This window comes from Desmodus rotundus, chromosome 3 (genome assembly GCF_022682495.2).
Source record: "Desmodus rotundus isolate HL8 chromosome 3, HLdesRot8A.1, whole genome shotgun sequence".
NCBI lineage: Eukaryota > Metazoa > Chordata > Mammalia > Chiroptera > Phyllostomidae > Desmodus > Desmodus rotundus.
Window position 1 is genome coordinate 16,877,242 of NC_071389.1, and position 27,914 is coordinate 16,905,155.

The 27,914-nt window shown below is 56.1% G+C and overlaps 1 protein-coding gene and 1 long non-coding RNA gene across 9 annotated transcripts in view; one reads left to right on the forward strand and one right to left on the reverse strand.

Moving 5' to 3' along the window:
• The first annotated feature begins 1,209 nt into the window (after positions 1-1,209).
• On the forward strand, positions 1,210-12,425 carry LOC123479131 (uncharacterized). Of its 2 annotated transcripts, none has more exons than XR_008426369.1 (4): positions 1,210-1,264; positions 9,612-9,731; positions 10,798-10,962; positions 12,290-12,425. It is a non-coding gene; the product is annotated as an uncharacterized lncRNA (long non-coding RNA). The 2 variants fall into 2 exon arrangements; XR_006654657.2 differs by having other exon boundaries at positions 1,241-1,294.
• A 200-nt stretch (positions 12,426-12,625) lies between these two features.
• Positions 12,626-27,914, reverse strand: part of AHDC1 (AT-hook DNA binding motif containing 1) — a 62,532-nt gene continuing 47,243 nt past the window's right edge. For all 7 annotated transcript variants that reach the window (XM_053920397.1, XM_053920396.1, XM_053920399.1 and 4 more), the window contains 2 exons: positions 22,669-27,585; positions 12,626-12,872 (listed from right to left, as the gene is read on the reverse strand). In XM_053920397.1, the coding sequence (XP_053776372.1) occupies positions 22,712-27,511 (4,800 nt within the window). In that variant the 5' untranslated portion in view covers positions 27,512-27,585 and the 3' untranslated portion in view covers positions 12,626-12,872; positions 22,669-22,711. The remainder of the gene's footprint in view (positions 12,873-22,668; positions 27,586-27,914) is intronic.

Below are 27,914 nucleotides of genomic sequence, written 5' to 3' on the forward strand. Positions count from 1 at the left end.
GAAAGGTCCCTTGGAAATGGTTTAGTCCAATCCACTGCAGCCAGATGAAGAAACCAAGGCCCAGAGAGGACTGTGGCTTGCCCAAGATCCCACAGCAGCTCTGTTTTGAGTTGACAATGTACCAATTATGTGGGCCTGCTTGGGAGGTGGCTTTTGGCTCTCTTGGCCCTGCTGACAGCTGTGTTCCCAGTGGCAGCTGGAATGCTGGTGGGAGGCCTGTCTGGCCTTTGCACCCTGACTCCCCAGGGCAGAACCAGGTGGCTCGGGTGGGGCCCAGGGCTGGGGGGTTGGGGGGGTCTCAGAGGGGCAGTCAGGGGGTGTGAGATGACTGGAAGATAGGGAGACAGCATTGATTTTAGAGATTAAATCAGAAGTCCTGAGTTCCTGTCCCAGCTCTGCCACGCACTTGCTGGGTAACGTTGGGTGCATCACTGACCTTTCTGAACCTTAGTTTTCTTATCTGTAAAATGGTGTAGCTTTGTAGAATGAAAACATTTTGTCAACAGTGACAGCTTACAGAGGTGAGGAGTTTTTACTTCTGGACAGAAAGGCTGAGTCTCTGAAAGGGGAAGGGACTAGCCCGAGGCAACAGAGTGAACCCACGTCTCCTTCTTATGAGTTCTTTGCTCTGAATTGATAAGAGCTTTGGAGGCTGGAAGAAGTGTCCAGCTCCAGACTGTTCACTTGCTGAAAGGGGAAATAGGGCCAGAGAGAGAAGGAGCAAGTGGCCCAAGGTCACCCGGTGAGTCTGGGACCAATGTGGGCCCAGAGCCCAGGCTGGGCACGAGGTCCCCCTGCCCAGCTGCCTTGCTTGCTCATTCAGCCCCTTTGGTTTTGTCTCCCCCAGTGAGTGGGCGCTGAGTGGGCCCAGCTTCCTTCCTGCTGTCCTGCTCGCCGTCTGCCACGTTGGCAGCCGCCCGCAGCCTTCTCGCCCCTGCTGCTGCTGCTGCTGCTGCTGCTGCTGCTGCGGCATCAGCCGAGACCAACCCGTGGAGAGTTTGCCCAGAAAAGCCAGGGCTGCTGGAGCAGGGGCTGGGCTGGCTGACTCTGCCAGATGGGAGGGAGCGGAGTGAGCCAGCGGGCAGAGGGAGGGAACAAGGGCTGAGCCAGCCCCTCACCTTCCCAGCCCTCCCCACTGAGGGAGGCAGAGGCTGGGGTTAGGAGCCTGCAGCTTGAGTGGCTGTGTGTGAGGTTCAGATAGCTGGGTCTGTTTTTGTGAGCCAGCACTCTTACGTGTGCAGGGAGGAGCATGTTGGGGCAATTTGTGAGTCTGCGTTTGCCTCAATGTGCAGAGGTGATGCTGTGTGTGTGTTAGTTTGTGCTGGTTTTTGCATACACAGGGGGCCACTGTGTGTTTGTGTAAGCACAGGGAAAGCTGTGTGTGTCCTGATTTTGAACACAGGCCTGTTTGTGCACTTGGAAGACGACTATTAGTGACAAGGAATCCAATCCGTATGTGCACAAAAGGGTCAGCGTCTGTGTTTGAGTTTGTGCACTCAGCTCACGCCTGGGTGTGTCGGGGCCCCTGTGGACTTGTCACTGGGTACAGGAGGGGAAGGATGTAACTGTGAACTGGGGCTCACCTCTGTGTGTGTCAAGGGACAGTGATTCTGTGCGCACAGGGAAATACTGCATGCAGCTGTATTTTACGCATGTCTCTGTGCCCAGGGGGACACTGTGTAACTGTGTGGGCTAGTGCACATGTCCAGGGCACGGGCACGCGGGGTCTCTGTACCCAGCAGACCTGGTGTTATCTCTGGCGACACAGGGGGTCACCCTGTGTGGCCGTCCGTGTATGCTTGGCTGTGTGCACAAGAGAACAGGCGGCACGGTGTTGTGTGCCTGTGATGCACCCGCACAGGGCGGTGGTGGGAGCGGTGGCGGCGGTGGCTGTGCTGTGCAGGGAGGCAATATGCTGCGGGTTTGCACTTGTTTCTCTGCATGGCACGGCCTGTGTGTGACTGCGTTTGTGCGTGTCTGTGTGCTGGAAACCGCGTGCTTGAGTCTGCGGTAAGCTGAGGGTAAGGAGTGGGAGTACATGGCTGTGTTTGTACTTGTCTGTGAGCTGGGGTCAGATGCGCTCCATGTGCTGCCGCCTGTGTGCACAGGTGGCCGCTGTGTCCAACCGTGTCTTTGTGTGTTTCGGGTCATCTGAATGTGCACAGGAGGAGGACATGGAGGGAGGATTTGAGTGCGTGCCTGTGCAGGCACCTTTAACGTGGCAAGTCTAAGAAATGTCGGCCTTCTTGGCAGCAAATCTGGGCTTGGTTCCACTGGGGGTGTCTGCAGAGAGGGGCTCTTAGAAGGGACGTGCTTGAACGAGACAGGAAGGGAAGGGGGGGCCAGCCCCAGCTTGGGGTTTCCAGGAGGGAAAGCCAGACATTGGAACTTGTCAACGCTACCTCCTTCCCCACCCCCACCTCCTGACTGCTGCCTCCCCTCCTGGCGCCTGAAAGCTGCTGGCAGCTGGACAGACAGAGAGACAGCGCACACACAGACCGGCTCATCGGCCCAGAGCCCGAATGTGAGCCCCTAAATACACAAGCCTGCACACCAAATGTCCAGAGAGGGCAAAGGACGTGGCTGAGCCTTGGGGAGCACATGCATTTATATGTGTTGGGGGGCAGGGGGTGTTAATGGCTTCTAGTGCAAGAGCTCAGGCCTAGAAGGAGGAGGAGGCTTCAGGAAGGGTGTGGGGGAGAAGAGAAACCTCAGGGAAGGGGGCTGTTACTGCTCTAATCAGACTCCCACGGCACTCAGGCCCCCTCCCTGATTATATAACAGCTGCAGTGTCTTTGAGAATCTCTGCCTCAGAAATCACTGACTGCAACTTCCTCTTTGTACAGAGCAGAAAAGAGGCCCAGAGAGGGACAGCAACTGGTTTGGGGTAGCACGCAGGACTGGAACATAGGGCTCCTTCTCCTAGTTCTGTCTGCTGTGCATGCTGCATGGGCCAGTCGGTCCTATTCTTCTCTTGGTTCATTCTTGGTTCAGCTCTTTCTCCCTCCCAGGTCTTCAGGATATGATAATAATCTCTTGCTTACCCCCCCACCCCCCGCCCCAAGTGACCTGTCTGTTTGCTCATTAGTCCATCTGTTTGTCACAAGGGTTCCAGTACTTTCTAGGGCAGACAACCCGGAAGAGGAGAGTTTGGTGCTGTGCCAAGGGCAACTGGGGAGGTGGGGGTGGGATGAGGAGATAGAGAAATAGAAGGAAAGGCTCCTGGCTGGTGTGGCTCAGTGGACTGAGTGCCGGACTGCAAACCAAATGGTCACCGGTTCGATCCCCAGTCAGGGCACATGCCTGGGTTTGGGCCAGTGCGGGGAACGTGAGAGGTAACCACACATTGATGTTTCTCCCCCTCTTTCTCTCTCCCTGCCCCTCTGTGTAAAAATATTTTAAAAAGAGAGAAGGAAAGGAACTCGAGGCGGGAGTGTGGAGGGGAGGAGAGGGAAGGGAGAGGCCTGGGGGAAGGCCTGGGAAGTACAGACTCTCCTTTGTCTCCACCTCCAGCCTGGGCACCAGGGGCAAAGTCTGAGCGCAGAAAGTCCTGCTTCTTGGGGTCTGGGTTAAGTACCTTAGGGTTTCTCCATGGCCTGGACTCAACCCTATAACCCTGGGGGGTTCTTGAGGACAGCATTCCGGGTGCTTGTGCGGTGTGCAGTGACCACACTCACCTAATGAGAAAGGGGAGAGGGGGCCGTGGGGGCAAAGGGTGAGTGTGACCCTTGGTAAGAAAGGGTTTGTGGCCTCTTTGGAGCATGGGAGTTGTATGTGGAATTGTGAGTGTTGTGCTAGGGCTCTGTGTACACCTATGAATGTGTGACAGTGTGACAAACAGGTTTGACTTCCCTGAAGGATGGGGACATATGCAGGAATGTGTACACATATGTGATAGGCAGAGTTGTGTGCACATGTGTGCGGAGTGGGAGTGCGGAGTGCATGAACCTGGGGGCTGTAATCATATAGTTATGTACAATGTGTGACTGGTATGTTTATATGTATCATTCGTTTTTTAAAGAAGGGAAGGGAGGGGGAAGGGAGGGGAGAGGGGAGGGAGGGGAGAAAGAGAGGGAGAGAAACATCAGTGTGTGGTTGCCTCTCGCATGACCCCTACTGAGGACCTGCCCCACAACTCAGGCATGTGCCCTGACCGGGAATCGAACCAGCTTTTGGTTCACAGGCAAGCACTCAGTCCCCTGAGCCACACCAGCCAGGGCACATCTGTGATGGTTTTGAGGTACACAGTGAATGTCTCTATGAGTCTTGACTGTGGGTTGTGTGTGCAGTTGTATTTGTGGGGCAGTGAATGTTAGGGAGCTGTTTAAAAGTGTGGTTGTATATTTTGGGGGATTGGCTTATATGCGTGATTCTTTGTTTATTTATTTTTTATTTATTGTCAAACCTCCCCTGCCAGAATGTAAACTCTTTAAGGGGTGGGATTTTTTTGTCTATTTTGCTCACAGTATCTTTAGTGTTTAGAATAGTGCTAACACAGTAGGCACTGAATCACATTTCTGGAATGAGTGATGAATGAGTGTGTGCATGCTTAGCTAGGTGTGGGAAGTGTTTCTTTTAAATGTATATGTATGAGTTGTGTGTACATGTATCTCGGTATGCGAATGGATACATTTTGTGTGTCCGGGTGTGTAAGGTTTTAGGCATAAGTGGCATGTGAACCAAGGGTGTGCACAGGTGCGTGCGTGTCTAGGTGTGAGACTGTGGACCTGAAGCCGTGCCACTATGTGGGCATTGGGAGCATTGGGGATGTGGCTGTGTGCGTGCACAGTTGTGTGTGCATGTGCAATGTGCATGGGGGCGGGAAGGCACTGTCGGCTTCTCCCAGCCTTCAGCACTCACTCAGCTTCACCCCAGGTCGCCTGCTGCGAAATGTCAGTGGCAGAGAAGCTAAAAATATCCCTCTCCTCCTCCTGCTCACTGCTTGGGCTGATGGGGCTGTGGGGCCCCAGCAGGCCCCTTGGGCCCTGGTGGGAGGAGGAACTGCTGGATGCGGGGCAGAGTGTGGGGTAAAGAGAAGGAGGCCCTCCTCGGCACACTCCCTCCCCCTTTTCTTTCGGGCTCCAAAGCCAGGCCCCAGGCTCACCTCTATCAGGAAGCCCTCAAGCAGCCACCAGGAGCTGCCACATGCTAGTGTACGCATGTGTGTCTGTCTGCGGTGTGCTGTGCTGCCAGGGAGGGAGATATGGCCCCCACCAGCCTGGGGTTCTTCTGGGCAGTGCCTCTTCTGCCAGTCCAGGGACTCTGGAGGACAGAGCCTCAGAGAGGGGGCTCCTGGGGATGGGCTGTATCTTTCTTCTCAGTCTGGGGACTCCCAGAAAAAGAGTCGGTGCTATTTCCTCCCTGAAACTGAGGGTCAGGGGTATAGCCCAGGCTGTACGGGCTCATCTGGCACCAGTCCTGGGGCCACTAGGGCTCTCTGACCCCATGGCACATCCGCTGCCGCTCAGAGCTTGTGGGCAGGGAGGAGTTTCAGCTCTGCCCACACCCTAGGCGGGCATGTGTTTGTTATGGGTATGCGTGTGGGTGTGGTGGGACATGTCAGGGCCCGTGGTCTTTCAGGGACCTCTTCACATGTTGGGGCTCCTGGGGGTGTCTCTGCCTATGTCAGGGGTGTCAGCCACTGCCTGCCTTGACCATGATGGGCAATCAATAAAAGTTTGGGGCGTTGTGTGTTTTTCTGTGTGCACGAGGGTGACTGCGTGTTGGTCTGGGTTTCTCCTTTTCACCATGCAGACCTGCAGACTCTAGCTGGGATGAGCTGTGTTCGTGGGAGAGCTGCTGGCACTGACACGTGGGCGGTTCTGTGTCCGTGTGTTTGAGTGTGTGTCTCTATCAGGTGATCAGTACCTGTGTGTCCTCTGTATCCAGAGGTTTGTGGGTGTGTCTGTGTTGGGGTTTCAATCACTTGACTACTGTATTTGTGAGTCTGTCAGCCTGAGGATCATTACACCGACAGGCATCTCTGTGCCTGCGTGTGTGCCTAAGTCAGTTGGATTTTTGTGAGTCTGTGTGTCCGTGAGCCCCTGTAAGTGTCGGTGCTCTCTGTGTGGCCCAAAATCTGTGCACAAGCTGGGCATCCCCTCCTCCGGTCCTCGCTTAGTCTCCCGCCATTTCAGTGTTGAAGGCCTCAGGTTGTGTCTGTGTGTATGTACATCAACTTTCTCCAGCACTAAAGCCTTCAGCTCTGAACTCCACCCTCCTACTCTCTCCTATTGGACTTGAGGTAGGAGCTGCAGCAGAGGGCAGGCAGGCACGAGCCCACCGCAGCTGGGTCCAGGGCCAGGCTGCCACCAGGGCCCTGCCTCAGCTTTCCTCCAAGCAAGCGCTAAGCCAGATCCTCAGTTACATGTAAACACCAGCTGTGTCAAGAAGGCGCAGCTTCTTCTAGGTCAACAGACAGCTGTGGGGTTGCTAGGCAACTGCCTGGCTCCCCCCCCATAAGGCCCCCCTCCCACTGTCTCTACCTGCAAACCCTCTGCTGGTTACCCCCACACCAGGGTACCGCTACTCCCCTCCATGACAGTAAAAACAGTGGGGCTGAGGGGGTGGGTGGTCAAATCTGCAGTGCAAGTGGGGTTCTGAGACTGGCATCAAGGTATGGGGAGGTGTTACCCCTTCTGATGCTACTGTCCCCCTCCCCTTAGGGCTCAGTGCACTTCTCCTCACTCTACCCCACCAATCACATTAGAGCAGAACCCAAGTGATGGTAGCTGATGCCCCCTCCCCTGTACTGGAGAGATGCAGCTGGCGATGTGGGTAGTAGTAGCGATTGGTCAAGTGCTCTGCCCCTTCCCAGCCTAGCCCAGGGAAGACAGACTGGAGGGCCCACTGGCAACAAAAGGGTTAAGTTTCCTTTATTTCCCCCCTCCCAGGGTAGCCACCCCCATTTCCAAAGCAGCACCTGTGCTCTCCGCTGCTGTGCCCTCTTGATGTCTGTGTCTAGGTTGGGCAGCCCTGCAGCGCCCCAGAATCTCAACCCAGCCGGGCCTGGGCCTTCTCTGTGGGCAGCCAGGGAGGCGAGGATTTTGCAGCCCTGCAGGCCTCCCGACCACTTCCAGGCCCCAGGCAACAGGCTCAGGCCCTCTGAGTGGAGTGTAGGAGACCAGCTGCGGCCTGGGTGACTTCGAAGTTGCTGGAGGAAGCAGTGGGAGGAGGCAGTCAGGTGGTAGGGGGGCAGCGCCCCTGACCGCCCCATTAGTATGCGGCCGCGCTTCACGCGCCATGGCAACCGCTCCCCCGCGCCTCGCATCAGGGCCGCCCCGGGGCGCAGTGCGCACCTCTCCTCCCACAGGTGGCGACACGCGCCGGTGGGCACGCAGGCACAGGCGTGCACACTTGGGGCGCCGGCGGGTGCCTGGGGGCAAGCTGGGGGCTTCCGGTATGCTGGGGCCTCTCCGCACCTCCCCCCCGCCCCGCCCTATGGGCGTGTCTCCCAGGTACTCCAGAGTGAGCCTCAGGGGGCGGGGGTGTACCTGAGGAGGTTCAGCCCGTGCCCAGGTGTGTCCCTCAGTGTGCCTGTCTCTGCTGTCCTTGAGGGTACTTGCCTATCTGTGCTTATGTTTGTGCCTCCTCATTCCTGAATGTACAGTTGTCTGTGCTCTCTTTGTGCCTGTATAAAGGTGTGTGTGTGTCTCCGTTTGCGTGGCCATGGCCCTGAGTTTCCTCTGGATGAATGCCCCAGGTGTGCTTGTACCTGGATGCGTAATCCTCAGTGTGCGCGTGTGCACCATCCCTTGGTGTCTGTATGTGACCCTCCCTGTCAGGCATCCGTGTGTTTCTGGGGACAGCTGCGTATTGCATTGTGTCTCTGTCCGTGTGTATGTCCCTGTGGCTCCCCGAGAACCCAACTCTCCATGTTGTTATGCCTTCCTGTGAGTGCCCTGAGTGTGTGTCCTGGAGTGTGGCTGTGTGTCCAGGGGCTGCTGGCTCTGTGTCCTCAGCTTCACTCCCTGCTGCCTGAGCAAGCTGACACCTGCTCCCTGAGCACTGGGCCCCCTCCCCCTACCTGGCAAGGACAAGGAAGGACACAGAGACAGAGGCAGACATGAAGGCAGAGACAGAGTCTTGGAGGAAATAGAGAGCCAAGTAGGCTGGAGAGCTAGTGACCCAGAGTCATGTGATGAGCCTTATAGTCCAAGACCCAGAAAAGAGACACGAAGATGCCAAGATCAGGACATTAGAGAGGGGAAGACCCAGAGTCACACAGAGAGCCAGAGCACCAAGTCCAAAACTGCTGAAACAGACCAGAGATCAAGACGTGGGTCCCTGGCCTCCTCTGTCTCTTTCCCTCCCTCCCTCCCACTCTAGTTTCCAGCCCTAGCTACGCCGCCTCCTCCTCCACATACCCACAGCAGCTCTCCAGGCCCTGCGGGTCTGTGCCCTGGGGCTGGATGGAACTCAGCCCCTTCCTCGCAGCAGGCGGTTGTGTGTGTGCGTGCATGCATGTGCCACCATCTGTGTGCTGCTCTGGGCTGGCGACTACCTTGCCAGCCCAGAGCAGCGCCCCCCCCCAACCCCCCGCCACTTCCCATATACTCATTCAAACCCAGAAACATTCCCTGGACCTCCCTGGTTCAAACAATTTGCACGCAGGGCCAGAAGGTCCACCACGTACATAGCCACACCAGCAAGTTCCACCTTCCTAAGCTCTCCCAGCTGGCCATTCACTCCTTGTGTTCTCCAGGGGGCTCCAAACCTGGGCTACCCACCGGGAGGGGCGGAGGACCAAGCTGGTCAATTCCATCAGCCTACACAATCAAAGGCATGCCCCGATCTCTTCTGTTTACAGTTGTATCCCACAGTGCCTGGAATCTTGTAAGTGCTTAAGAAGTATTTGTTAAATGAATGTGTTCAGTGTCACTCAGAATCCATAGTAATTTACAGCCTTCAGAGTGAAAAACACGAATTCATGCCATAATGTACACAGAAGAAGGCGTCTGATATACACCTAGGGCACCTTAAACATAGGTGTGCACACAGGTGCCTGCTTGTGTGCAAACACTCAGCACAGTAACTAGATTAGAGGTTCTCAACTTTGGCTGCACAGACCCACCTGGAGAGCTTTTAAAAATTCTGATGCAAAGACCCCACGCAGCTCAACAAAACCAGTCTGGTGTTTGGGTTTGAGCCCTGGCGTCACTGTTTACTGAGTGGTCTTCGTAAATCCTCTCTCTGCACTTGGGTCTTCTGTCTGTAAAATGGGGACAGTAGTCATTACACTAAAGCCTCACAGACTGCTGTGGAGACGGGGTGATTTTAGGTACGTTTGCGTATGTGAAGTGTTTATAGTATCTGGTCCATAGCATTATCATTATTTTCTATTTTCATGTCAATAATTTAAATGTTTATTATAGAATGAGTCCATTTTTGATGAATTTTATGAGAATTTTTTTCCTTTAAATTGTTATGAAAAGCAAGGGCTCCGTGTCAGATTCTGGGCCAACCTACTTCTGCTACTTTCCTTGTGATCTTGGACAAGTCTCTGAAGCTGTCTTTTCATTTGTAAATGAAGTGAATCTCTCTCTACCTCCAGGGTTGTTGTTGTTGTTTTTTAAATCCTCATCCAAAGGCACTTTTTTCATTGCTTTTAGAGAGAACGAGGAAGAGGGGGAGAGAAACATCCACAAGAGAGAGGACCATTGATCCGTTGCCTGCATGCGCCCCAACCAGGATTGCAGGCGCCCAGACTGCGGAACGAACTCATAACCTAGGTGTGTGCCCTGACCGGGAATTGAACCCTCAACCTAATGGTTACAGGATGATGCTCCAACCGACTGAATCACATAGGCCAAGGGCTCAACAATTGTTTTGAGGAATGAACACCTCTGGCAGCATTTAATACATGGTGGCAAAATCCAGATATCTAGGAGCTACGTGGCCTTGATACATTCTGGGATCACATGTGGGTCTGTGGTAAGAACAGATCACATAAGAGTACCACCTATTCCTTCTCCACCCACCTGGCAGTGTCTCTGCTGCCCGCTCCCCCCACAGCCTCAGGGCCCAAGAGCATAGAGAACCTTAAATCCCAAAGGCTGGGGCCCTTGGCCCTGACAGATCTCCCAAGTGTGTTCTCCAAAATACATCTTGGCCCTCCTTATCCCTTACTAAGCCACAGAACCCTGCCCTCCCTGAGCCAACATTCTCTCCTGGACCCCTCCTTTCAGGGAGCCCCGGGTCTCTTCACCAAGCCTGCCTCCCATCCCAGTAGCTGTAAGCCCTTCTCTGGGTTCCCATCCCTCTCCCGGTGCCCCTCTCTTTATAGTGAGTCCCCATCTCCCTTACAAAAAGCCCTCAAGTTAATGAGCCCCCTTGCTGGGCTATAATCCCCCATTTCCTTCATGGGTCTCCCCTCCCCACCCTCACTCCAATTCTGTGGCAGGCTACCCTTCACTGGCCTTCTTCTCCATCGCAAGTGGAGCCCTCAGTTCTGTCCTCCCACCCCCCACACCAGCATCCCTCATTATCCAGACTGCCTCACCTGGAGAGCCTCCCCAAGTCTCTTCTGCTTCCTCAGCAGCCACTGAACATTTTCTCCCTGCAGTGCATGAGATTCTTCAGGCTGAAAACAAGCTTCTGGCCTCCCCCCCCCCCCCAGTGGTTCCTGAGGTGCCACCCACCCCCTCCAACCAGCGTCCACCCTGCCCCAGACCTTGCCAAAGCTTTCTCCCCTCCCCAAACACTGTGTCTACTCCAAACAGACCTAACTATGTGTGGCTTCCGCCCCTGCCACCTCTCACATCTCCAGGCCTTTGATCATGCTCTCTCCTTCTGCAGGAACAAAACTTCCCTCCCCAACCTTCATGGGGTCCTACTGCTCCCTGCCCCCACTTCCAGCACCAAACCAGCTAGAGACTCGTGTTGGTGCCCTGACCATGCTGGAGGGTGAGAGCTGTCTGCATCTGATGCTTGGGGAATTCATGGAGGGGCCTCGTTTGGCAGGTGAGCCTTTACATCCAACACGGGCTGCGGTTTTGTTAACTGCCCCTATCTGAATCCTCCAGCCGCCTCTTTCAGACAGGGGTGTCCAGAAGGGGTAGTCTGTCACCCTCTCAGAGGGAGGGTTCCTTTGACTCACCCAAGGCCTGGACCTTGCTGGTTGTTGTCAGGCTGTGTTGAGCTGACCCTTGGGGTCTCCCTGAGCTTCAGCAGGGAGGGACCCAGAGAAACTACACTGGACCGAGTTTTAACATTTCAACATACAATGGATCTGCAGGGAAAGCTGCTTACTAAAGACCAGGGAGCTCAAGGTGGGCATTATTTGGTCAAGCAGCCAAGAGTTCCCCAAGGTCAGGGAGTAGGAAACAGCTCAGTCATTCCAGGTCCACCAGAAATAGGGACAGGATTGAGTTGTCTTTGGATTTCATGAAAGCTGGGAGGAAACCCAGACCCAGCACTTGGGGCTCAGGATGGACAGGGGAAAGCAGAGAAAGGTGTGTTGGGGCAAAAAGGAAGACATACAAACGGGGTCACTCTAGTCCTTGTGGGGAAGGGGGGTGTCCTACAAGGGCTGTTGGGCTTAGGATGGAGTATCTCAGACAGGTGTCCCTGAATCAAAGTAGAACGGGAGGACCCAGCGGCTGGGGAGACACACTAAAAACAAAGGGGCTAGAGTCAGAGACCCGAGATCTAGAGCGAAAGGAGGTGGGCTAGAAGTAGGGGATACCAGAGACTTGACTCCTAACAGGGTTCCTCAGGGAGCGGAAACTAGGACTTAGGGAGGAACAGGGGTCCTGGAGGCAGCTATCCCTGAGCTTTGAAAAGAATGGTGGTTCAGGGGCTGGGGAGACCTGGGGACTTGAAAAAGGGCCCAGAGCAAGGGAAACCCAGGACGTGGGATGGAAGACGGGCCTAAGTGAGGGGAGACCCAGGGCCTAGGGCAAAATGAAGAGCTAAGAGGCAGAACCCCTGTACCTGGGACCGAAAGACGAGATCAGGGACCAGGTGGCCCCTAAGGGGCAGGCTGGGAGCCAGAGGCAGGGAGACCCAGGGCCTGGAGGAATTGGGGTAGGGGGTCCAGTTGTGAAGGTGACTCAGGTCCCAGGCACAAGGGAAAACTCAGAGGAAGGGAACACATGTCAGTGTTTCAACTCCTCTGGGGACCCAGGGGCTGTGACGAAACCCTGGTGTGCCCCTTCCATTCCACCCACCCTCACTCACCCCCTTTCACAAGACACAACGTGTGTGTGTGTTTTTTTTTTTTTTTTTGCTTTTTTTTTTCATTTCTTTTTAATACAAACTTGGATCTTTGGGTGTGTCCTGCCAACAGAAAACAACAACAACAACAGAAGAGAAAACCCAAAAGAGTGAAAAATAAGAAAGGAAAAAAAAAAAAAGCTCCCGCAAGAGGTTCTTCTCCCTCCCCCCCACCATGCGAATTTGCACACCACGGGACCACAGCAGGTTTACAGAATGCAATATACAATCCACGATTTATAATAAAACAGTATATACAATAAATAGGATATTGTTCATTTTTGTCAAACGACCTGTAGATAAATTTCTCAGTGCATACTTGCAGGGCTCTGGACACCTCGAGGCCCCGCTTGCAACCTCTTGCACACGCTCGCTCTTTCGCTCGCTCTCTCTCTCTCTTTTTTTTGTCTTTTTCTAAAACTGTGTTTTGTTTTTAAGTTTTGTACATTTTTAAAAAGTATTTACAATTGCTGGTTTTGTGCAGAAAGGGCTCACCTTGGGCTTCTGCGTGGAGGAGATGGGCAGGGAGGGGTGGGGGGGAGAAGATGGGGCTGCAGGGGGTGCAGGTGGGGTGGGGTGGGTGGCAGAGGGGCAGGCGCTCCTGCCAGAGGACGATGTGGACGCTGGGAGGGGTCTTGGCGTTGGTTTTCTGAAAGCTGCAAAGAAACACAAGAGGCGAGGCAGAAGTCAGTGGCAGGCAGACACATTGAGTTCTGAGAACAGGGAGGTTAAGAGTGGGACCGCACCCAGTTCCTACCAGGATTCTGGGAGAAGCTAACCCCATTGTTCCTTCTCCCATAAAAGTTTAAACAGTCCCCCATGAGCCTCTGAACTGCTTCTGACTTTCTTTGAGCTCAGTTTTCCTCTCTGTAAATCAGTGTGTGGTCCAACACCCACCCCACTGAGAGGGGTAAAGGATGTGCCTGGCAAGGAGCTTGGGTTCCAGGCTGTGCAATTTGTTAAGAACTTGAACTCTATAGAGTCAGACACAGCTAAGTTCAAAAGCTAGCACCACCATTTAATAGCTCTATGACCTTGGGCAAGTCAGAGAATCTCTGTGAGCCTCAGTATACTCATCTATAAAAAGGGGTTAACACAACTATCCCAAAGGTTTGTTGGGAGAATTCAGTGGTTTAGGGCAGATAAAGTCTGGTACATAAATGAATAATAAATGACACTAATTACTACTCATTATTTTTGTAGGGCCTGGGCCAGCTAGGCTCTCCAACCTAGGCTGTTCTGAAGAATGACGTAATATAGAAGATGGGGCCTTAGCACAGCACAGGTGTGAACTGCAGCTTTAATTTCTTCTAAATCCAACCCTCTTTCCCCAGCCCCTACCAACGCCATTCTGTTCCTTAAGAGAGGTGAGGTGAGGAGGAAGTCTGTCTGAACAGAGGAATAAAGAAACTGCCTAACACAATTCATCTGTGTTTGGCTGCATCCCCTGCCTCCCTGAAGCTCAGGAACCCCCAAGTCCTCACTCCCTAGAATCACCAGACACTGGAAGTCTGAAGTACCCCCTTCCCCTGGGAGGCAGAATTATGTTTGCAGGGCCCTGGGGACCTTAGTTCCCTATCCAGACCCCAGGTTTGCTGGGATGAGCAGGAAGGCGCCCAGAAGGACAAGAATGGGCTTGGTCATTCTCAAGACATCCAGTCATTAGCTCGATCCTTTTCAGAGTTCTGGCCTCCTCTCAGGCCTCCCACACCTAGCAAGTGACCATCCCACCAGAACTCAGGGGCAGGGAGGGGGTGCTAAAACCACCTTCTAGGACTCCTCAGCAAGCCAGCCCACCATCCCCCACCCCTGCAGGAACTGGCAGCCACAGAAAGCCTTTCCTCCCTTGTCCTCTTCTTGGCTCCCATTTCCAGCAGGGCCACATTTAAATTCTGCTCAGCCTCAGCCGCTGTCTGCTGGGCGGTCAGCCCCAGGGACGACTTTCATCCTGAGGCTGGACTTGCCAGTACTCCCCCAAGGCCTGGGGACCCAAGTGGGTTTCGGGAAGGTGGGGACAGCACCCCCCCACCCCCGCCTCCGGTGTCTCAGCCCAGGTGGCAGGCAGAGGTGTGAGGGAGAGGGTGGGAGCTGCATCTCTGTTAAGCTGCCAGGTCTCCTACAGGTGACGGGAGGTTAGAACATTAGCCCTATAGGTCAGAGGTGCGCCCATTAGGGTGACAGCTCTACTGGGGTGATTGGTGGAAAAGCAACTCTTGTGGTAGGGGGTACGGTTGGGATGGATGTCACTTCTCCACAGGTAGAATTATAAACAGGAACAGCTGCAGAGATGAGCAAGGTATTTATTGGGGGCAAGACTATGGGACGTGGGGGGACAGGTTCGGCTGGAGGCACCTATCTGTAAGACGGTTTTATTACAGTTTAAGAACAGCTGCTAAGCTAAGGAACCTCCTGTTGGGGTGACAGGTATAATGTATTGGGGAGACAAGTGGGAGACTTACAATGGGCTGCTTCAAACCACTTAGCAAGTGAATTCTACCAAACCCCAGCCTTTCCTGCTCCCCCTAAGGGCCCCGGGGCAGGCTGGGAGCCTCCTCACAAATCCCTGTCACCCCCACCCCCTCTCAGCCCTTAGCCACTGCCAGTGACCCTCTCCAAGCCAGGTCTCCATGGTGATCTCAGCCCAGCAGGCAGCTCCTGCCAGAACCATTCCCATGGTGCCAGTGGCCAGGCAGCAGGGAGGCTTTCTCACCCTCTGCTAAGCCATCCCTGTCTCACCTTCCTCCTCCCACCGCCCTCCCCAGCTTTCATGACTTGGCCAGAATCTGGGGGATGATGGGGGATGGGGAGAGAATCAAACCCAGAGGTTCCTGAGCAGGGGAGAATGGACAGTGCTGTGGCTATGCAGAACCCTGACCTCGCCACGGTCTCCAGCGGTTTTTGTTCCACAAAAGGGAACCCAGGCTGACATGCCAGGTGGCCCAGGGCTGGGCGCTGGAGACAAAACAGAGAACTGCTAGGCCCTGCCCTTGAGGGGCTCACAGAGCAGAAAAGGAAACAAAGCGGAACCCAGACCAGGAAATTTCAATGCAGGGAGAGAGGACTGTGCCAAGGGAAGCCCTGGGGGCTCAGGGAGCACAGAGGGGCACCTGGCCCAGCCTTGGCGGGAGGGGCTGTGGCTCTTCTACCTGCTGCTGGGCACAGCATCCTGCATGTGCTGGGGTCGCATGTGCGCTGACTGTACGACCGTGAGGACAGCGAAGGCCAGTCTAAGTCCAGTCAGTGCGTCAGGGTCCAGCTCAGGCCCGGCACACCTCCTGGATGCCTCCTTAGACCACCCTGTTACCATAGCTACCAGTGCACTTGTCATCCCCTTCCCTGCTCCTCCAGGGCAGAGACCTGTGTGTGGCACCTCTGTATCCCCAACACCAGCATGCGCCTGGCGCCCCAGGACACCAGCCATTGTTCATGAGACTTAACCTTTTAATGCCTCCATAATAAGGACTGCAGAGCCACATGCTGCCGAGTCCCTGGGCTCCAGCGGTTTTACTGTCCGGGGTGCCAGGGCATTAAATGATCTCTGCCTGTCAGTGGGGCTGGCACTGGGGGGCACGGAGGGATAGCTGGGCAGGGACTCAAAAGTGCTGCAGATGGTGTACAAATCAGGTTGTCCAGAGAGAGCTGCTCTCGGCACAAAAGGAGCATTTTATTTTCCATGTTCATTTAAGCAACCAGCAGAGACATATTCACACCCACTAACTGCAGTCCATGAAGCTAAGCTCTAACCCCTACCTTCGAGTCACTGCCCTACAGAAGGGGGCCTTGACATTGAACAAGGCAGTAAACAGAAGGCTGAGAGAATACGTAGGGACTGAGACTATCTGCTGTGCGGCCTGGGACAAGTTCTTTCCCTTTCCAGCCTTTAGTTTCTACATAAAGTAAGGGGGTCAAGGTAACGGGAGAGATCTTCAGGCAAAGTGGTCAGAGACAAACCGCAGCTGCCCAAAGGCCAAAACCACCCCTCCGACACTTTCGGGCAAAGTCAGGCCAGTGAGCCCATCAGATGTGGAGAGGACACTGGTTCCCTTAGGGGCCAGACCACACCTGAGAGGTGGAGATGCACTGAAGGGTGAGGCTCCCAGCCGGGAACCGGCAGGGTATGGTTCCCCTCCCCATCCAGGGATATTTTTCTAAATCTCTACCCACCAGGCAGGTGCTTTTTAAACTCTAGCCTTCCCATTCATCCCCTCCTCAGGAGTCTTCCACCTCCTTCACTGCTGAGCATACAGGGATGCTATGGGGCCAGAGGTTTCACATCCATGGTCACCCACCAAGCCGTGTGACCTTGTGTCTGTCTCCCACTCTCGGAGCCTCATACTTCTTAACTGTCCCGGGAGGAGGGTCACCCATTAGCCCATACCCTCTCCAGCCTCCGCATAGGAGGTGCCTGTGCAGACAGGTGTTACCGACAGGTATGTGTTGGGATGGAAGTAGAGGCTGAGGAAAGAGCAAGAACAGTGGAACTGGGTGATCCCCGAGGGTCCTTCCCGGCTCTTCCATGCCGTGTTTCTCTGCCTGGGTGGCTGTGTCTTTGGGCGAGTCCCTCTGCTGGAGATCTCCAAAAGCCCAGTGAGCCCTGCTCCACTTTTAGGAGCATATCTGATGGGTAGGGGTAAGAGAAATCATCTACCCTTTCCCCAACGCGTACCCTGTCTTCTTACAATTTCCCCCTAGTCTACGTGCTGTTCTTTGACTCAAGGAGGAGGAAAAACAAAACCCTGACCCTGAAGTGCCCCAGGCGTGATGAAATACTGGGGAGATGGGGACAGTACACAGAGATGAGTAACCAGCCTAAAGGAGCTGATGGCATGGGGAGAACATTCCCAGGAAGGGCTGTCACGGATGCGTAAACGTTTGGAGATTAAATGGACCTGGGAAGGATCCTGGAATGCTTCTTGGAGGAGGTGATGTCTGAGTCTAAGATAGGAATTGACAGGTGGGAGATGGAGAGTGATAGGAAAGGGAAGCCCAGACCAGGGAACAGTTAAAGCAAAGGCACAGGGCACACCGAGGAAAGCCCCGGCTCCTTCTAGTCCAGAGCTGGAAAGGGAGGGTGTGAAAAGGAGGTCAGGGCCGAAAAAGAAGTCTTGAAACCCATAATACCAGCCTAGGAAGTTGGGCTTTGTTTTGAAGGGAAGGAGGCTGGAGAGGAGAGGATGTAATCAAAAGGTGTTAAACAATGAAGGCATGGGAGCAAATGTTTTAATCAATTCATTGAGTAAATATCTTGGGGGCCCGGACACCGTGCCCTGAAGAACAAGCATTTTGGTGGCCACAGTGGGGAGGGGGCGGGGAATGGACTCAGGCAGTGGGGACAGGTGTTGGGGCAGAGACCTGGAAGGCACTGGGTGCTCTGACCCAGGTGGCTGAGCTGGCACGACAACTTCTAAAGCCTCAAATTTGTTCAAGACCAATTTTCTGTCCCCAGGAAGTCCTTGCTGCCTGCCGTGCCTGTGGTTCAAGAGCGTGGTCCCTCGTATTTCTGGTGGGAGAGTTTCAGGCCCTCCCCTGGACAGTGATGCCCCTATGGAGGCTTTAAAAAAAAAAAAGCTTTTAAAAAAGATTTTACTTACTTACTTCTAGAGAGAGGCCAAGGGAGGGAGAAAGAGAGGAAGAGAAACATCAGTGTGCAAGAGACACAGTGATCGGCAGCCTCTCACATGTCCCACCTGAAGACCTGGCCGGTAACCCCAGCACATGTCCCCCAACTGGGAATCACACTGACGACCTTTTGGTTCGCAGGTGGCACTCTATCCACTGAGCTGCACCAGCCAGGGCTAATGAAATTTTTTAAAAAGATTTTATTTACTTGGAGGCTTTTAACGAACACCTATTTACAGGCCGCAAAATCCACGAAGGCAGGGCGCACTGCTTGTCTTGTTCTGTGGTACCCTCAGCACTAGCTGCGATGCCTGGCCCAGAAAGGTGGCTGGTTCGTGTGCACTGAATACAGAATTAACCTACTTCCTCCTGCCCTCCAGCACACACAGAGGGTACTGTGGCAGCAAAAGTTATGGTGACAAAGGTGGCAAATCCACCAGGGGAAAAATCGTGACCTATTACAAAGTCACAGGCAATCTTTTCCAGTCCATCTGCACTGAGAGAGGGCCGGTGTGGATAAGGGTGTGGCCAGGGTTTCTGGCTGACTTGGGTCCTGATGTGCCTTAGGCTTCAGGGTCCTTGGGGGAGGGGCCTGTAACTTACCTTGTCTCTGCCCCACCCACTCCAGGGAGGACTCAGCCTTAGTTGTTAAGGCAAAGACCTAGTTGGCATTTCACCTCCCACCAAAAGCCCCAAATCCACACTAGATACAAGATCCTTCCTAGGAAAGCAGCAAGTTGAGCAGGTGAAGGAGGCCTGGCTACAGTTTCGTGAGTAAGCAGGAAAGGGTCAGGCGCGTGTAACTTACCCAGACTGGGTCAGAGGGGAGGACTTTGGCCCTCCATTTACCAGCCACTGATTACGTGCTTACTAGGGGCTAGCGACTGGGCTAAGTGCTTTGCAGTCATCTCATTTAATTGTCTTAAGAGACACAGCAAGGTGATGTGACTCACCAGGTCACACAGCTGGTACGAGATGGAATCAGACTCTGCACAGAGACCTATCTGCACCCACAGGCATACTCTCAGCCCACCCCCTGCGGCCCTCCGTTTCAGGGCTTTGCTCCCTTGGGTTCTTCTTCCAGGGCTACAGGGATGTGGGAGAGAAGGAGCGTGAAAGGGCATGTTCATGGGGAGATGGATTTCCAGGAAATGAGGGCTCAGAACAAGAAGGCCTGGCCTGAAAATGGCTGCAAGAGAGGAAAGAGATAGAACTGGAGGGAGGACAGCCTCGGGGAATGAGGAGCCCAGAAGAGGCAGGGCAGGACTGGCTGACCCCTGACGTGAAGGCCTCTTGCTCAGAGCCAGAGGCAAGATCAAGTGACTTCTTGAGGTTTCAAGACAGAAGAGACAAAGCCCAGAGCAGCCGGGGCCTGGCCCAGGTCCGGGCATGCCTGCTGACCCTGGCTGGATGGTGGCCTTGGAAACTGCTTCCTGCTCTGGTCAGGCCCCAGCTGGTGTAACCTTGGAGGACCTGTGACATTTCTCTTGGCCTCAGGTCCAGGCCTGAGAGGGAACAGAGAGGAGAAGGGGACTCGAGATTCCTGAACACCTTGGAGGGCCCTCCCGACCCTCCCACCCTCTGCCTAGGGTCTGCAAGGGCCTATCTTCAGTCATGAGGGCCCAACATGGAGCCAGCCTGTCTGGCTCTGCTTTCCATCTAAGGGACTAGAGAAGATGTCTGCCTGGGCTCAGGTGCCCCCCACCCCCCACCTCTACCCCTTTCCTTCTCTGCCCTATTAGCTCAGCTCTCAGACCAGTCTGGTCCTGCATTCCCCACTCTAGCTCCTCTGAGCTTTCCTCTTTCAATTCCCACTGGGATATGACCTGTCCTTGTCCACGGTTCCCTCTGCCTGGAATGCCCTTCCCCCATTCTCCAGTGTCCAAATCCTGCCTATTCTTCAAGGTCAAGCTCAAATGCAGCTTCTTCCACAGAACCTCAAAATCCATTTAATATGTCAGATCCAGAAACAGTTGCAGGGAACATCCAACCAATCCGTCATTTTGCAGGTGGGGAATTGGGGGGGGGGGTGGAGAGGGAGCAGTGTGGCAGGGGACGTGAGGGACCCGACAGTACTGGGTTCAAATGCTGGCTCCACCACTTACTGACTGGACCCCCTGGGCAAGGTTCATAGTTGCACCTGTCTCCTCAACTCCGACTGGGGGCGGGGGCTCGCCTCCCAGAGGGTCCACGGTCTGCTGGTGAGTAACACATCACTGACCTCTCTGCTTAGGCCTTGTGTCGACAGTGACACTCTGCCAACTCTTTTTCCTCACCATTCTACTTCCCTACATCCCCCAATCTTCCTCACTCCCACAATGATTTTAATTGGTGCCCGGCACTGATGGGCTGTCTTAGATGAGGGACCTGGTGTGCCATCTTAAAGGGAGACAGCCCTACCACTGCCTGGGTCCAAGCCACCACTGGTGCCTGCCCGGACTACTGCAGCTGGTCCCCCTCCTTCACCACTTGCCCGGCTCCACTGTGACCCTTGGCATGTTCCAGCTGATGGCTCACCTCAGCGGTTCCCTACTTGTCTCGGAATAAAGTTCAAAATCCTGCCAATGCCCTGTATGATTCCGGCCCTGCCTGCCTCACCCCCTCACTCGGTGTTACTGCCTCTAAAGCGGAGCTCCTTCCTGCCTCGGGGCTTTCCCCGAGGCTGTTCCCTCTACCCAGAATGTTTTTCCCTCTCCCTCGCCCTTGATACCTTGAAACATAAGCCTGCTGCAGCCTCATGGCCCCCTAGCTCTTATTCCCTTTGAAGTCCTTCCTATGGTGATCTTTACCAAAGGCGCTGTGTCCTTCTGGTTACTATCTTCCCCTCTGAACTGGAAGCCCTCTGAGGCCCAGAACCTCATTTGTGGTATTCACTGTGGTGCTCCCACCTCATGCCTGGCACACACTGGGTGCTGGACAGACGTCTCTGGAATATCTGAATGCTTTGGTTTGAGGAGAGTGCTGTCAACTCTCAGCTTTGGGCGGGAAGCAGGGCCAGAATGTGGGGCTGGATGGTGTCCCAGTTCCTCCCGTGTTCAGGCCTCGCTGACGGTTCCATTATGTATCTCACTGAGCTGTGACCTGCCTGAACACCCAGCCCCCACACCTGTTTCTTTTCCCACCCAGAGCCTGGGAGGAACGGTTTTTTGGATTATTTCACATTTCTGATTATCCACAAGACATCTCCCCTCCAGTGAGAAGGATCAAGACTTTGACATTTTAAACCCTAAGCAGCTTCCCCCTGGCCTGCTTCAGATCTGTGGCTCTACTGCTTGCAGTGAGACGCATAGGGAATGGAAGGCCATTTTAATCTTGGCTTGGCTTCATTAGGAGGAAAAATATACTGCCACCGCCCCCCTCCCCCCAAAAAACCCCCTTTGGTCCACTGTCTATGTCATACAGAGTTGCAAGAGCCTAAGAGATTTATCAAAGTCTATTTACTGGAACAGATGAGGGAAACAGAGGCCAGAGTCAGGGGAGGGAGGATAAAAGCCTGGTCAAGGGCATATAACAAGTCGATGGCCAATTAGGGGAATGGTCCTTTTCTAGGCCTCCTGACTCCCAAGGAGCCCATCTCAGGCACCAAGGGAGCTGAGGTCAGGCAGAGAGTGGGTAAGAAGTTTCCGCTGACATGACTTTAGGACCCTGAGTCACCCTGGCCTTGAATGGCCTCCCCAGACCAGGACGGGGCTTTCCAGGAGCCCTGATGTTCCTTCTCCAGGAAGAGACACTCCCTGGAGGCTGCCGTGGCAGCAGAGGTGAAGAGGGAGGGGCTCAAGGCCCCCAGCCCACTCCAGCAACACCCACCACACCTGAGCCAATTCAGTGACAGGTCTGTTGGGCAACCTCATGGGCCAGCTGTGGCTGCATTTCTGGAGCAGGTTGTTTGTCAAGAAAACGATTTCTCCAACCATCTCCACTTTTACTATTTTGGGGGGCATTTTCCCTCTTTTGTTTCCCTTTTTTCTAAAACACAAAACCTTGAGAATATTAAAGAACTGTGACTCTAACTACTGAGGTCGCAGTGCCAAACAAAAACATCCAAGCATCTAGCAATAGTTAACTTAACTCTTAGAAACGCATTTGGCTTCAGGAAAGGGACTGGCTTTTTCCAGGCAGGAAACATCCTGCCTGGGGGCAGACCCACTGACACAGGCACAGCAGGATCCCAGGACCCCTTCTCCGCTCGTAGGTCCTTACGCCACATTCCCAACCACACTGAGCTGACCTCAGGCCAAAGATGTTGAAAAGAACCTTGGGGGGTACCGTGGGAGACCAGGAAAGATAACTCTGGGCGTTTCGTAAAGCCCTTGCAGAGTATATGACCAGACATACTGGCCACACCTTTAGCCTGGCCCTTGCCAGACTGCATCCTGGACTAAATGAAGCTCCTGGGGAAATGAAGGAGCCTGTCAGGGTCGGTACCCTGGATGGCAATTACACAACCTGCTTCCTCCTTCACAGAGCAATTCGAATGCCCTCCTTCACATAAGGTCAAGTGGTGACTGTTTCCGGGAATCTGGGGACTTAGGTGGTGCCTGTCCACGACTTAGCGTGAATGAGAGAAATAAATGCTTGATGAGCCAAACTAGATGAGACCGTCCAGTCTGTGGATCTCCAGCCATTTCAGTAACATCTCAGCCCCGTGCTGGGTTCCCCACCCAAGCAACCTATCTCCCTAAAACTGTTCCCAACATGTAATCCCAGACTCCTCCCTGAATATCCACTCCTTGTTTTCAGGTCCTCAATCTTGTCCTTAAATCCTTCCTGCTCATCGCTATCTACCTCCACCCCCCAGGCTTCTTCCCACTGAACCCACATCCCCAGACTCACCCAGGAACAAAACCTCGAGGTCCAGTCGGCACTTCAGTTGGCACTACAGGGAGGTGACGGTGAATGTGTCCTCGGGATGAGGTTCCGCCATGGGCCCCAGGAAGCCGCTCTTGGGGCCCCCACCCAGGCCAGGATGCGCCTGTGGCATAAAGCCAGGATACCTATAGGCAGTATCCTGCAGGGGCAGCAGCGAGTCCCTCGGCACAGGGGACAGGGTCAAGTCACTAAGGAGCGGGCAGCCATAGCCAGCAGTGGCTGCAGCAGGGCCACGAGGAGGGCCAGGTGGCCGGCCCATCTCCAGTGGCTCCTTGTCGGCCTTGGGCGTGGCTGGTGGGCTAGCCAGGTGTGGGGCACTGAGGCACGCAGCCTCCGTCCTGCCCAGGAAGTCAGCTAGCAGCCCTGTACCCACCTTGCCTTCATAGGGTGGGCTGCGCGCAGCTGAACCAGGTGGGTACCAATATGCCGTGCCCTTGCAGCTGGGGGAGTCGTAGTGGGGCTGGCCCAGCGGCAGGTCCCGGCAGCTCAGGTGGGCCTGCGCTGCAGCCGCATGGCCCAAGCTGGCCCCCTGGAGCCCATGCTTGAGGGACTCACAGGCAGCCAGCTTTGTGGGTGGCGGCCGCAGTTCTTCCTTGAAGCCCAGTGTGGGTGAGCAGGTGGGTGAATATGCCTTCTGCAGGCCAGCATCAAACACTGTGGGCGGGTGGGCCAGTGGTGGGAAATGCTTGCCATCCAGTTCAGGGGCACCCAGGCTGGGCGAATCGCAATGGAAACCTTGGCCAAAGGTGCCATCAGATGGCGTGGACGGGTTCATGGAGTAGGGCCCCATGAAGTCACAGGGGTCTCGCTCACCCACACCAAAGGCCCTTGACTGTGAGGGCAGTGGTGACATGCTGCTGTCCCCACTGTAGTAGTCCAGGCCAAGGTCTGGACTGTCCTGGAACAGCGGGTTGACTGGCTGCGGCTTGGGGATGAACTTGGCTTTGGCTGCTGCGCCGCCCCGTTCCTTCTTTGCTGAGCAGGCCCCACCACCCCGTCCCCCCCGTGGCTGCCGGGGCCCTGTGCTCCGTTTGGACGGGTAGCCTGAAGCAGTGGCTGAGGCGGATGAGGGGAAGCCCAGATGTGAGGCCTCGAACAGGTCGACCTTCTTCCGCCGTCCACGGCCTGGCTTGGAGCTGCTCTGGAAGAGGACACTCTGGTTCCAGTTGTAGCCAGGGGCAGATGACGCCTCATTCCAGTCCATCATGAGTTTCTCCAGGCTGGACAGGCTCGACTGGCCCTCGCTGCTGGAGGCCTCGCTGTTGGCACGCCTAAAACCGCCACCGACCGGCTGACTGAACTGGGTGCTGTCGGAGGACGACTCCGAGAAGGTCTCGGACACGGCCGTCTGCTGCTTCACCTTCTGTGGCGTGTAGTTGGAGATGTCCAGGATCACGTTGGGCTCGCTGACGTGGCAGTCGAAACCGGGATTGTAGAGCTGACTGAAGGCTTCTGAGGCCCAGTCCAGGCCTCCGTAGCCCTGCCGGAAAGGCCACTGAGATGCCCCCACAAACTGCCGACAGTTCTCTGGTGAGGGCTGGAAGGAGGAGGAGGAGGAGGAGGCAGCAGAGGCGGCAGAGGCTGTGGTGCCCTTGGGCACCATGTAGCCACCAGGCGAGACAGTGCTGGCCCGGCTGTCACAGCGCAGGGGTGTGGGGGCTGAACCAGAGAAGGCAGCCCCCTCGGAGCTGTTGAAGAAAGAGGCCTTGCTTGGTGGCAGGCAGGGGCCACCGGTAGGCGGTGGGGCATAGCCAGCGCTGTGGGCGCTGCTGGGTGAGGCAGGCAGGCTGTTGCCGCTGCCATAGGCAAAGCTGCAGTCCTTGCTATTAGCACAGTCCTGGCCCGTAAAGGGCTTTGCTGGGGCGAATACACTCTGTCCAGCCCCATAGCCACTGTACTGTGGGGTGTAGGTGTTGGCGGGCGGGTGGGTGGTAGGAGAACGGGCCACAGCTGAAGGGTGGGGAGCCAGCTTCGGAAAGGTCTCAGCAGCCCGGCAGTCTGAAGTGGCTGGGGTTATCCCGTAGCTCGCTGCCCGACCTGGTGGGAAGGTCTGGCGAGCGGGCAGGACAGACTGGAAGGAGGGGTCTGCCCCCGCCCCACTGCCGCCCACTGCCACCGGGCTGGCCTTGGCTCCCCGGCTGGGGAAGGTGGCCAGGCCCCGTTGGGCAGGCAGGGCGCTGGTGGGGGGCCCTGCATAGGTGCCCGATGCCTTGCGGGACTCGGGGCGTGAGGCCGAAAGGGCAAAGTCCAAGAGGTCGGAGGAGTCATCTGAATCAAGCAGGGAGCGAAAATAGCCAGTGAAGAGGTTTTGGCGCTCCTGGCTGAGCTCAGTCTGGCCAGCAGGTGTGCCGGTGCTGTAGTAGCTGCCACGGCCTGAAGCCCCACTCTCTAGCCCAGTGGAGGCAAAGGCCCGGGCCTCAGTCCCCTGGAACCCGCAGTTTCGGCCAGCTTGCCCGCCTGGGTGCCCATGGTGAGGGGCCCAGCCACCACCCTTGTCCCCAGCCCACTCGGCACCTGCCTCTCCGAAGCCTGGGCCACTGGGAACCTGCTCTGGGAACAGAGTCCCATTCTTCCGGGACCGCCTCTTGCGCTTGGGCTTCCCAGTCAAGGCATCCACCTCCCCCCGGCCCCGTTTGCGGGGATGTCCCAACTCTGTGAGGCCAGGGCCCCCCACCCCAGCAGCCGCCACTGCCACCACCTTCTTTTTCTTGCCAATGCCTTCAAAGAAGTCACTGAAGGAGCATCGGGCTGCCTTGGCCGCATGGCCCCCACCCCGGCCACCAAAACCGCCTGCTTTGCCACCACGCCGCCGGAAGCCCTGCACGCGGTGCAGGAAGTGGGAGATGCTCTGGGTATCAGGTGCCTGATGAACTGACTCAGGCTCACTGGGTGTCCAACAGCGGGGCGGTGAGCAGCGCCCAGCACACTGGCTCTGGCGGTTCAGGAAGGCCAGCTTGGCGAGGACGTCAGAGTACTCAGCCTTGCTGTCATTGGCATCTGCTGCGTAGGACGGTTGGGGAGATGCCAGCTTCTGCTTCCGCCGCCGCCGTTTCTTCACTTCCGGTATGGCCATGGTGGCCGCTGCCACAGTGGCTGCCTCGGCCGCCACCACAGCTGGCTCCTTGGGCTTGCCAGGACCCAGCAGCAGGTTCTTAGGAGGGCGGCCACGCTTCCGTTTGAGAATAATGGGCATCTCACCAGGTGGGAAGACCACCACCACATTCCGTCCATTGTTCTTCATCTTCAGCAGCGGAGTGGGCTCTGCAGATACACGCAAGCCCAGCTCCTTGCCCTCCACGCTCAGGCTACTGCTCAAGGACGACACCTTGTACGTGGTCTTGTTCCGCCGTCCCAGTGATACAGGGATCTTGGCCATCTTCACCACCATGCGCCGCACACCCCGGCACTTGCTTTTGCGAGTAGGAACCACTGGGGTCTGAGAAGATTCTGGCTCCAGCTCTGGGACTGGGCCTGGGCCTAGGCCTGGCAGGGCAGGAGGAGGTGGTGGAGGCGGTGGTGGTGGAGGCTCAGCCAGGGCGGCTGCCAGCCCTGTGGGCATAGGCAGGGGCAGCAGGCGGCCTTCGGGTCCAGTGTCTGCCTTACGCCCCCGACCGGCTTTTCGCCGGCGACACAGAATCTTTGGCCTATCAGTGCGCCGCAAGGCGTACTTGGGGAGACCCTCAGGCCCAGGGGGGCCATGGGGTGAGCACAAGTCCAGGCGCAAGGGCTCGGCGAGTGGGCAGGGCCCTAGGGACTGCTGGGGCTCCAGACGACGGCCAGGGACATCAAGCAATTTGGGCAGGGGGTCAAGTCCCTGAGGGTCAAGCAGCTGTGACTCCAGGGAGTCAGGAAGGGTATCCAGGGCCTGAAGAGCCAGGCTTGGCAGCCCCAGAGGATCAGCAAGAGGTTGCAGAGGCGGCAACTCCAAAGCTTCCCCAAGTGGCTCCAGTGCCTGTGGGTCCAGGAAGCGGGGCTGGGGGTCCAGGAGCTGAGGCTCTGGCTCAGGCGATGGTGGCTCAAGGGCCTGGGCCTCCAACAGCTGGGCCTCAGGGCAAGTAAGAGAGGCCAGCTCACTAAGGATGTCGGCGTCAGCGAGTTCTGAGTAATCAGGACCGTCTGGCTCAGGCTCTGGGGGCAGACCAGCGGCCGCAGCCGTGGCTGTGGGACTATGGCCTTGGCTGGGCTGAGGACTGTCCCTAGGCTCAGGCTCAGGCTCATAGAGGGGGTGGCCAGGCCGCTCGGACTTGGCGTGGGGGGTGGCCCGCTCCTCAGGGCTTCGGATGCTGTTGGCTAGACTGGGGGAAGAGAAGAAGCTATACTGCAGGTCGCCAGGGGGCGGAGCGGGTGGGCGGCTGAGCCGGAGCCCACCGCAGTCCAGGTGCACACCGCTGTGCTGCAGGTCCTGAGAGAGCCGAGTCAGGTCCTTCATGATGTCAATCAGCTGCACCACTGGACGCAGGTTCACCCGCCCGTTGTCCCAGCGACGTCGGGAGCTGCTGCCGTCTTCAGCAGGTGTGGGGCAGTGGGCCTGTGAGACTGGATGGGCTGTCCGAGGGGGCAGCGGGTTGTCCCCCTTGGCAAGGACTGGTGGGCGCCGGGTGCTGGGGTCCCGGCGTGGGGGTGGGCGTGGGTTCTCGGAGAAGGTGTGGGTGAAGGCCTTGTCAGGTGGGCTGGCGGGGGGCCGGGTGGGAAGCAGGGGCCGGGGGGTAGGGGGGCCGCTGGGATAGTACTTGGGCTCCCGGAGGTAGTCAGGAGAACTGCACACAGCACTGGAAGTCACCACCAGGCCCTGAGGCTTCACACGCATCCTGACCTTGTCCTCAGAGGGCCGCCGGGCGGGGCCGGGGCTGACATGAGGGTGCGAGAAGCCGGGACCAGGACCTAATGGGCAGGACAGGCAGGAGGTCTCTCACTGAAAACCGAAGTCCTCATAAGCTTTGCCTATCCTCGATGAGCCCCTGCACCTCTCTCTTAAGTCCCCTCCCCAAGTCCAATCCTCTTGTGGACCCCCAGATTTTCCCAAACCACCACATGCACCATAAACCCCTCACAGGCCCCAGTTCCACTTACTGACAGCTCACCCCCTTCTAGACCCTGACTATTTGCTCAAAGGGAACAGGACACCTGCCTCTGAGAGGGAAGGACATCAGCAGGGCAGGGCAACCACTCCAGATCCAACAGAAGGACAGGGCCAGGAAGTCCTATGAAGG